Below are 11,370 nucleotides of genomic sequence, written 5' to 3'. Positions count from 1 at the left end.
TTTTGCCTCTCTCTCTCTCTCTCTCTCTCTCTCTCTCTCTCTCTCCCAAAAAATTCATAATTCTACTCTTTCTTTCACTATGGATATGGAATTAAGATCCCTAGAATTTTTGAGTGGGTGCTTCAATGTGATTGTGTGCACGAAAAGTGTGAAAACTTGCGATTGTGCTTCAAACAAATGACAAAAAACATCCGACTCGGGGCTATATTTTCCTAGCGAAAATTATAAGGATAAAGATCTTTATATTTAATAAATTATGCTTCCACTCCCGTTGATCCAAATTTGCTTGGTGCAGAACTGAATTTAGAGGAATTCAGAAGATGGAACACCCTGTTTCTTACTTCAGACTCTTCCATCCCAGCACAGTGACTGAGATTCAAAAAATCCCTTTAGCTTAGCAAAACTTTCATTCCAGGAGGGATAAGGTGGTCTGGATCTTGAATACCTCAAATGAAATATGCCTATAAAGCTATTAGTCAGTTTTCTAAAATAGCCCCTGCCTTGTGGAAAAAAGTTTGGAAATTAAACAAACAAAAGACAGATTGGGTGTTGAGAAGTGTCGTGAATAGTAGTGAAAAAGTATATGAAAAGTATTAATAGAATATTAAATAGTAGTAAAAAATAATGAATAGTAGTAAAAAGTAAGTGAAAAGTAATAATGAAATAATGAATAGTAGTGAAATATGTTGAAAAGTGTTAAATACTCTCAACACCCAAACACAATATTAGTTGCTCATTTGGAAAGTCCTAAACAATATCCTCCCCACGAGATCTATGTTGAAAAATTGCCTTCCACTAAGTGACAGTCAAGAAACCTACCCTATATCTGAGTCTGAGGAAGATAGCCTTACACATCTTTTCTTAAAATGCACATTTTCTAGAGTATTGTGGAGTCAGTCTCCTTGGCCTATAGACATCTCAAAGTTTACCTTAAACAGAATAACAAACTGGATAGCATGTATTCTTAATCCATCAAATTCTCTAAAAATTTCCTCTGCAAGAACACTACTTTCAGCTCTTTGCTATCCTCCCTATGGACTGCATATGGTTCCTTATAAACAAAATTGTGCATGTTTCCTTTTGCCCTAATCTTGATAACTTTATGCAAGGGGTTTTAAAGAATTTTAAGAATCATTATAATGCTTGGGGCAACAAACTTATGAGCAACCCTAGGAATTGGAAGGCAATACTAAAAAACCATTATTTGCTAACTTTTGATGTAGTTGTGAGGAACAATGGTAGCACTATTGCTGATGTTTGTAAAACAAAAGAAGGGTCTATGGTTTTGGTCATAACCAGCTTCATCACCAATCAGAACCCTAACCAAGGAGAGGCCACAACCTTATACACAAGTATCAAGGAAGCAGAGGCTCAAAAGATAAAAAAGGTTACAATTGGGGGAGACTCACTAGTGGTCCTTAGAGAAGTAGAAGATCCATAACAATGTTTGGATTGTATTATTGAGCATATAATCAAAGACACCAAAATGCTTCTTCAATCTTTTGATAGTTGGAGTGTTTGGAAAATACATCAAGACCATGATCGATGTGCGCATTCTATTGCATAATGAGTAGCTTCCAATTACTTATATGGAACACTACCCCTCATTTCATTAGAATTTCATAGTAGAAAAGACCCCTTATGTTTGTAAAATGCTTGGAGCTAGGGTATTTATTAAGCCACTGAAGTATCTTGCCTTAAAAAATATATATATATATAATTATGCTTCATTTTCTCACCAAGCAGAGGTTTTAAATACATTCTAATCACCACTAACTAAGGATAGGTTTGAATAGTAAGATGAGAATTTTTAGTTTTAGATGAAAATTTAAAATATTATTTTTTAATATCATTATTATTTTAAAATTGGAAAAAGTTGAATTAAAATTTTAAAAAAATTAAATTATTTATTATATTTATGTAAAAATTTTAAAAAATTATAATAAAAAAATAAAAAATAGATAAAATTTTAATATCCCGTCCTCCTTATCAAATCTTTCCTAAAATCCCACGCTTTTTTCGGTCTTCAAAAATAAGCAAAGCCAGAATCGTTGACATGGAGTTGGTGATGGTGATATCGTTTTGAGAAGCAATTACGATAATATTTGACGACCTGGCGTCTATATTAGGGGTGTCAAATCGTATTAACGGGTCGTGTCAAAGCATGCATATTATACAATATAGGTAAACCCTAACCCGACCTGTTAAGCTTATCGTGTCAAGATCTTAAACCCTAACACGACCCGTTAATATAACGGTTCGTGTCGTGTCAACCCGTTTTGACCCATTAGTGAATAATACAAAATAAGTTAACATGATATAATATGACTCATTTCAAAATATTTATGTAAATAGGTTGAATAAATCCGAAATTAACACGTTTGACTTGATTAAATTTAGTATAATTTTATATAAATGTTAAAATCATAATATCTATAAAAATTATAAACTAATTACAAGTCCAAAATTACAATCCAAACAATAAAAATATCAAAATTAAAATTATAACAATTTTACTTTTAAGTATAAGGATATAATTTTAATTTTAATTTTTTTAACGTGTCATATCGGGTCAAAACGGATTAACCAATTATCAACCCGTTAAGCAATCGTGTCTTAACAGGTTAACCCGTTTTGACCCGAACCCATTAAGACTAAACCTTAACCTACTATTATCGTGTCATATTCGTGTTGGGTTAACGGACCGTGTAACATATTGCCACCCCTAATCTACATCAGTAAGTTCCGTTACTCGTTATGATTGCTGTGGGAATCCCATGCTCCCGAATCGATTATGTATATCATGCACCCTCATTACGTGTTTGACGACCATTGCTCATTTATAAAAGCAGATTGGGCTCTTCCCGATCACTGGCCGAGGCTCATCAGAAAGCCGATGAGTGAAGGTCATCTATAAGGTATGTCTCATTGGGCACCGTATATTGGGCCGCTACAGCTTCATGAAGCCCAGTATCGGGCCATCTGGTTTTCATCCCCAAAGCCGCACTCCGTTTCCGTTGATTTTCATCTCCTCTCTTGTCGAGCTTCAAACTCAAACATGGCTGAATCAACTCACAACGGAACAACCAATGGAGCAGCAGCGGAAGCGGAAACGGAAGAAGAAGATTATATGGGGGACCTCTCTCGCTTCCTCCCTCTTGAAAACTCCATCTCTGTGAACTCTTTATCCCAAAAGGTCGGTTTTATGCCATCTTTGGTTTCCCAAGAGAAAAAGAAAATACTATAGAACAAGAAATGATGAGATAGGGTACGGTTTTAGTACTTTTAATTACGCCTAACTTATAATTTTTACTTACTTTTTTGCTGAAATAGCGCATGGCTGCCCAATACTATACAAATTACTCAACGACAAAACCCTATCAGTTCACCCTCCAGGAAAGTTAGAAACCTTAAAGCAATCATAATGTGGAAAAGAGTACTTTTTTATTTTTAATTTTGCCTGGTTCCTGTGAAACTTTTGAGCTTGTTGATTTGGATTTAATTTACCCCTTGAGGGAAGCTTATACTATAGGATATACACCCTCTGTTCTGTGCCAAGAAAAATGGGAGATGGTAAGAAGGGTAAACTAAATGTTGATGTTGTAATCTTTTGGTGGGAGATTTAGCAAGTATGGGTTTTCGAAATTATGGGCTAATGTCATTGACGAGGAGGAAGAATTGAAAGTTGAGTTTCTTCCGTCCTACACTTTCTCGAGAACCAAACTAACTGCTAGGTTACTTCATATTTAATTAATCGTTACTCTTAGTTCAGGGATCTGAATGATCGTTTTGTAGCGTGTAGATGGAATATTTCTGTTGGATTGAGCTTTGCACTACAAATTGACTTCTATTAGCCAGATCTTCAGTTTGATGAAATGACAACGAACGAAATTTAAAGTTGATTTCTTCAGTTTGTCAACAACCAATAGAATAGCCTATTTATACAGAATGGTCCCTCTATGATCGATGATCAAACTCAGAAATTTTGGTCATTACTTTCTTTTCCGTAGTTGTTCTATAAGCAAACAGGGGCGTGATTTTAGACTTTTTTTTTTCCACAAATATGTTCAAAACCAACACCCCAGCACCCAGCATCTCAATCCTACGAGAAGAGACCTAAAGCTCTCAATTTTAGCACCTCATGTGCTTGCCTTAGAAACTGAAGAAATTAAAGTTAAAATCTTTTTTGGTCTTGGTTTCATGAAAGCAGAGGTTCATTTCCACTGACTTGAATTATTCTTTTGCAATTCAATGTAAAGAAAATATGAGGTTACAACTCTATTTTTTCTTTATTCTATGTTGGGTTTCTTTGTGTGGAGCCTGGTTTTGGTTGTGTCCGGCCCGGTTGTCAGATTCGATGATTTTTTTTTGGGTGGATTTTCAAGGAGGTTTGAGATGATAATTTTTTTTGACCAGTTTTTCTCTTAATCCGACCCGACCCACTAATTATGGTTTACCATATATTGTATTAAACCCTTGTACGGCTGCTAATTAGGGTTTACTATATATATATGCACTATTCCCATACAGCCAATGTAGTGCTAGTCAGCTGCATTGTGTTCAACTATCATCTGAAATAAAATCCTTTGCTTATGTGGAAATAGGCACATTTTTGAACCACGTAAATTTTGTGTCGTGTGTGATTGATTCCGTTTTTGCTTTACTCTTTTTCTCTTATCATTCCTTACATTCTCCTCCCATATTTTACACTACAGAGAATTACTATTTCCCTTTGTTTTTTTCAGATATCCATCAATAGAACCCAACCTGTTCAATCCTCCAAGAAGCAATCCAAAACCCTAAGCTGGCAAGAACGGCGTAGACTTGAAAGAGAACAAAAGCAACAAGAAGAGGATGAGCAGACCTTAGCAAATGTGGAGGCCCCAATCCCACAATCCAACATTGGATTCAAGCTTCTGAAGCAAATGGGCTACACTCCTGGTTTGGCCCTAGGTAAGGAGAAGTCTGGCAGGGCTGAACCAGTGGGATTTGAGATTCGGCGATCACGAGCTGGGATTGGCCGAGAGGACCCCCACAAAGAAAAGAGAAAAAAGGAGGAGATTGTGACTGAGAAGAAAAGGAGAAAGGAAGAGGTTTTGATGGTGGAGTTTGGATGTAGGCAGAAGTTGCAGTGGAGGACTCGAAAAGTCGTAGTTAATTTCAAAAAAGCAAAGGCTGCTCTTGATCAATTGGAGAATAAGGAAGTTGTGGAGCCTAAGAAGAATGAGGATGAGGAGGAGGGTGAACAGGAGGAAGACGAAGAGGAGGAGATAACGGAAGAGGTTTGTTCTTTTCTTCTTTCTTTCTTTTTTTTTTTTTTTTTTCTTTTTTTTTTTTTTAAATTTTATTTGGAAGTTTTGCTTTAGCTAGTTTTGGATTTTGGTACGTGGAAATTGGTTACTTGGGGAGCATTTCTTTTTTTAGCTTATAGAGTAACTAGGTTCCAGGGCTGGGAATGTAATGCAGTGGTTGGCGCGATATGATTGAAATTGACATCATGTTTTTATAGTTATTCTGACTTGTATTGTGGAAGATTGGAGTGTCTTAGTGATTGTCATGGATCCAAATGTTGATGAATTATTATTTTTTTTTTTTTATGGGCTTGATGAATTATTACTTGCATTCTTTATCAGTGGGCTTGGTTATTAACTTGAATCGTGGTTTGGAAACTGGTTACATCTTACAACATATGGTGTAGCCATTTGTGGCTCTTCTTTCATGGACTGATTTAGGCTACGATTAGGATTTGACTGGAAACTTACTTGGCATCACCTCATTCACAATGTTTGGGTACGAAAACTACATCAACGAAAAAAAACATTGTTTTGCTATCTATCATCTTAATATGGCCTAGATTTTCATTTTTTTCTCTCTTCATCAGTTGTAACTTCTAAGTTCATTACTTGTTACCTTAGTAAATCTGTAGTGGGTGATGATCACACTATACTACATGCAGGACTTGCTAGATATATTGATGAAACTCAGAGATGAACATCAGTACTGCCTCTTCTGTGGATGTCGGGTAAGTTGACTTTAATTATGTAGTACTTGAAAGGCCATGCTGAAGATATTTTGGGTTCCCAGTTCATGATGTTAAACTCCAAATACTAACCACCCCACCTTCTTTCCCAAAAAAAAACCTTTCCAGTACGAATCAATGGAGTCTTTGTTGGCCAACTGCCCTGGAACTGATGAAGACGACCACTGAACTAGGAGTTCCTAGCTTACTTCTCCTATGGCACGATGAGATCAGTGAAAACAAGGTTCCAATACGCAATGTTATCCAGGATTGTCATCAAGGATGAGATCTGCAGTGGAAACAAGATTTTCAAGAGGGATTTTATCCAAGGTTGTCATCAACGATTAGATCTGCATACCGTGTAAAATTCTTCCATTCTTCCACCATTCTATCATTTAAAGGATAGAGAACCATAGGTAAAAAGGTTGAAGAATATGCTGAATTCTCTCATGGATCAGTTGTGCGTGTATTTAGGATCTCAGGCACTAACTAATATGACGATATTGTATAGAAAGGTGGACGAACTTGATCTATATATCGAGGAAATTAATAAATTTATGTTGGTCTACTTTTGCTATCCCAGCTGATTGAAGTCCTTGCGGATATTAAATGATATTCCCCCCTGTTCTCTACTGCATATTGGAATGCACTGATCTACGGACACCGTTTCACATCACTATAATGTTGTTCATAGAGATTCCAGGGTCCATCAGTCAATGAAAGTTTTTCTACCGGTTAATTTACCTCACCTAGAGTGAATACGTAGTGCAAACAGACCACCGGACGTACTACAAATGCTGCTCTGGAATTGAGTTTTCTGCATTCCCAATTGAACGAGATGTCAAACAGGTTTCTAATATAACTTTCTATTTCATATAGGTTTCAAATGAAACCAATATAGGCGTTTTAAGTTCCAAAACATTTGTTCCAAAAAGTATATTATTCAGCATTCGTTACAAGTTATGTTAATGTATTATGGTGAGCCTATGGTTTTATAGGTGCCAATTATTAGCAGTTATATGCGCGCAATTATAGTCAGTACTCAGCAGCCGTCTTCTGAGTAGTGGAATGTCACGTTAACCTAACATGAACGATTAACGTTTACTTATCTACCAAAATTTGCCAATGGAACCATTGACTTCACAAAGAGATATTTCGATTGGGCGTGTAAGAATTTTCCGTTTGGAACAAACTCCACAGTACCAATCTTGCATCAGTTCGTCTATCAGCTCGTCTATTCTCACTCCAATCCCCAGTTGTTGGGCATCGTTATTCAGATAACTTGTAACTATCACATCCTATCACTGAAATATTTATCCTCTGTTTGGAGAGGTGCTGGCCAGGTACAAAGGGTTTCTTGGCACTTAAAAAAGGAGTTCGTGTGTTGCTGCTGCGCAAAGGCATGGGATTCTTGCTGCCACGGCCAGAAAGCAGATGGTGCGCCAGCACCAGACCGTATCACAATGAACTCCACCTTTTTAAGCCATTCATATTTCATACAACACCAAACATCATCAGATGATTCCAAAAGTAAATTAGCAAGATGCGAACAAGGTAGTGAAAACTGAACACCTTGCTTCTCGGTTTTAGCAATTTTAAACACCACAGACCAAGATTAACATAGGGTTTATCCCAACAAAAAGACATGATCATCTGCCAAACATTCAAAAAGCATTTAGTCGATAAGGTGTCCATACAAACGCGATCACAAGTCGGGCAGTCAACGTGACCAGTGCAAATGCTGAGGGGAGGAGTCATAAGCCCTGGAGTGCCCGATTTCCATGTATTGCCTCCTCTGCTGAGAGGGCTCAAGCTCACCAGCAAACTGACCATTGAGAGGCTGAGAAATATGGTTTAAACCTGTATCAGGGGGCATCTCATGTGAACTGCCACCAGCCTCATTGCCCTTCAAACCCCATGAGCTGCTTGAAAACTGATTGACAACTGTACCATGAGGAGCTGTTGGTTGAGCCATAGGTGTCCTTTCGGCGTTCAAGTCCTTCACTCCAAGACCTGATGCTTGGCTTCTGGAGACCCATGTTTGATTTGACAGAAGAGAGAGAGCACAGCTTGAGTCAGAGACTCCTGTGAAGCATTCTCCTGGACCAATTCCAGGACCAGGATAACAGACCCCCCTTGCTGAACCTTGCAGATAAAGGTCATATGGAGGATTTTCAGCGCCTCTTTGCCATGGATGTGGAAGAGACTTCCCAGGCGAAGTGGTAGTTTGATTTCCAGGTACCTGCTCAGACGATCTAGTAGTTAGCCATGCATCCCTCCCAATAACCCTTGGATATGCAGTGAAGTCCATCAGAAAACCTCCTCTACTGCTGCTGCCTGTCATTTCAAGAATCAAACAATTAACCTGAAGTTTTCAAGCTGGGTAAAGCATCAATGAAAACCACATATTTGTCTGCAGTTATGAAGCAAAGTCGGAGTTCAAAAATTATATTCTACTAATAACGTCTAACCGAAGATAGATGAGGATAGTCGGCCATAGCGTAAGGACAGTGATGATCCAGGTGGGGGCTTTCTCCTTCGTTCATTATGCCCAGCAAGGCGCCTACGACAACTTCTCTTTCCTTGGTCAAATTCAGGAAGCTGATGAAATCTGGGTAGAGACTAATACAGTAGCTATTAGTTTGGATATATAATGCATTCCTGTCTATTATTTGGTTAAAAAAAAAAAAAAGCAAACCTTTAGTGGTAGAAATTTGATACAAGAAAATGAAGCATAAAAATATAAAATAGAACTATTAAAATATTAAAAAACGTTAGGTTGGCTAATTGCTTGCCCCTGTGATGTGGCATGCTCTTCATTTCCGCTGGGAAGTAACTGGAAAAGTTGAGTAAACTCACATGATATCTGTTCAATGCACATGACTATGCAGAGACAAGCTCTCAGACTTCAAAGTGCACAAGGAGCCCAATCTCAGTATGCGAAAGACATCCCGGGTACGATTGGGTGAGGTCAGAAATTTCAATTGATGAGACACCCCAAAATAAGGGGAATAAAAGCTTGAACTGAGACTATCATATCATGCCATATTACTATCCACTTCGTGTCCCTGGACTCGTCAGGGCATCCTATAGGCAACATATATTCATCATACAAGAATTTGAAGGATTCCTTACTCCTTAGTTGTTTCTTTTAGTGGGTGGGGGTGTAAACAGGTCTGCAATTCACTAACCTCCAGTCGTGCACCCCACACAATGCCACTGACTACAATGTGTGAGCAAAAATTTAACTAGGTACATGCACACACTTGAAAGAACCGCTAGCCTACCTGGCTCTTTCAACCATGTGAAGTTAACCCTACGTCTTGCTTTAACTACTATACAAGAAAAGAAAGAAAGAAATAGAATTACGTCATCTGATGCATGAAGATGGAGAAGCTGGAATGCATTCAGAAGAAAATTATTTAAAAGAATAGCAGATTCGAGACTAATTAACTTCCTTTGATGACGCTCACAGATCAATCTCTATTCCATTTCAACTCAGCTTCAATTTCTAAATTACCAACTACAGCAAGCAAAGAAGAGAAACTCAAGAACATTCAACTTCACATGACTAATTAACTTCCTTTGATGACGCTCACAGATCAATCTCCATTCCATTTCAAGTCACCACAAATTTCTAAATTACCAACTACAGCAAACAAAGAAGAGAAAATCAAGAACATTCAGCTTCTCATGACTTCTCGACGGTAATTCTGATTAACAGGTCCCATAATTCATATAGTCGTGTTCCCCACATGAGATATGGGTTGCTCATGATCCTACAATACAATGCTCTAAATAAAGAACTTAGTTTAGATTTTTCAACTTGCACATCAATTCACAGATTTACGCATTCCAATGCACCGAAATATCTAGCAAGTTACAGTTGTCTGTTGAACGCAGTTTAATTGCACCCAAGTATTCGATAGTGATATGCTCAGAAGACGACATATTCTCGAAGTTGGGATGGAAATGATCATCCGTCGATACACACACACACACAGACAGATATATATTATCTTTACATTTTGAGGCAATAAGCCACCATAACCATCCAGTCACGAAACAACAACGCCTTCCCACATCAAACCCCAAAAATATATTTTTTTTATTTTCTTTATAATAATTTTTTTAGTAGAAATCAAGGCAATGTCAGTCGTATACAAGAGAATCAACTCCCAAACTAATGAAACGACACTTAAAACGGATAGACAATTAACCCAAAAAAACCAAAAATTCCATCTCACTGAAAAGTGAAAACTTGTAGAACAAACAAGAATCCCCAAGTACAGAGGAAAATGGCACAAAAGTGACCAACAAGATTACTTAAAATCAAAGCACAGCTCCAAATAGCCATCTATATATGCAGAAACACAACATCAGACCAAATAATAAACAACCAAACAAATTCCAGAGCCACAAGCAACAGGAAGTGAAATCCACAAAAGATCATAAGCAGAATAACGAATAAAAATCTGGAATCAAATTCAAGTATTGCCAATGCTTCGAAATATTTTTTTTCTGAAGTGTTGCCAATGAAAAAGAAAAGTGACTAAACCTGCTGCACTGCTGACAAAACCTCTGCTCGAGGCCAGCAACAATGACCTTAGGTGACTTCGAATGCATGCCACAGACTTTGTGCCTGGAATAGTAAGCCTTAGCGTCGCTCAGATCTGCTTTACACCCTTCGACTTGACACCGAGGTGGCTGAACCCCCTGCAGCACACCACCACCCCTCACCTTCTTCAGCGGGGTAGACCCGAAAGACGAGGACCCGGTCGCACCGCTCTGTTTGATCGGAGCCCCAGGACCCGCATCCTCAAAATAGATTTTCTGCCCGAATTTCAAGCCGTTGAGAGATTCGGAGGACGAGATGGGTGGAGAAGCAGACGACGAACCTCCCGAGTCGGCCAGAGAGCTCGAACCCATTTCCATTCGCACTCTCTAAAGCCTATCCATTACAACTTCGAGCCCCGTAAAAAAACACTGTTTCTAACTATTGTAGGCGGGTCGTTGCGGTTGAGGGAACACAGAGAGAGATACGATTTGTTCAGAGAATCAGAGGTGAAGTAAGAGAGTGTAGAAGAGTGGGATGGTGGAGGGGGAAAGTTAGAAAAGCAAAGCAGTGACCTGACACTGGGCCATGCCAGCAGAGGCTGAATTGAGTTGTATCGTATGGTACACTGAGGGACCGTCAGAACTCAAATGGTGGAGAGGAAAAAGCACACCAGAGAGAGAGAGAGAGAGAGAGAGAGAGAGGAGAAACTAATAAGGGGAGTGTACTTTTGGGTTTGATGAGGAGCTTTTACGAGCCGAAGCTCTGCTTTTATGCTCTATAACAATCGTTCGAG

General features: G+C 38.4%; 2 protein-coding genes across 2 annotated transcripts; one reads left to right on the top strand and one right to left on the bottom strand.

Moving 5' to 3' along the window:
- The first annotated feature begins 2,986 nt into the window (after nt 1-2,986).
- On the top strand, nt 2,987-6,587 carry LOC122275723 (G patch domain-containing protein 11). The gene is made up of 4 exons (XM_043084926.1): nt 2,987-3,196; nt 4,746-5,282; nt 5,957-6,022; nt 6,149-6,587. Exons 1-4 carry the CDS (start codon nt 3,059-3,061, stop codon nt 6,206-6,208), a joined length of 801 nt encoding a protein of 266 aa, XP_042940860.1. The 5' UTR covers nt 2,987-3,058; the 3' UTR covers nt 6,209-6,587.
- Nucleotides 6,588-7,538: 951 nt separating this feature from the next.
- Nucleotides 7,539-11,370, bottom strand: LOC122275718 (squamosa promoter-binding-like protein 9). The gene is made up of 3 exons (XM_043084919.1): nt 10,578-11,370; nt 8,491-8,630; nt 7,539-8,356 (listed from the first exon to the last, which is right to left on the bottom strand). The coding sequence occupies exons 1-3, from the start codon at nt 10,952-10,954 to the stop codon at nt 7,740-7,742; spliced, it is 1,134 nt and encodes a 377-aa protein (XP_042940853.1). The 5' UTR covers nt 10,955-11,370; the 3' UTR covers nt 7,539-7,739.

Source organism: Carya illinoinensis, chromosome 9 (assembly GCF_018687715.1).
Source record: "Carya illinoinensis cultivar Pawnee chromosome 9, C.illinoinensisPawnee_v1, whole genome shotgun sequence".
Lineage (NCBI taxonomy): Eukaryota > Viridiplantae > Streptophyta > Magnoliopsida > Fagales > Juglandaceae > Carya > Carya illinoinensis.
This window is presented reverse-complemented; position numbering and strand designations above follow the sequence as displayed.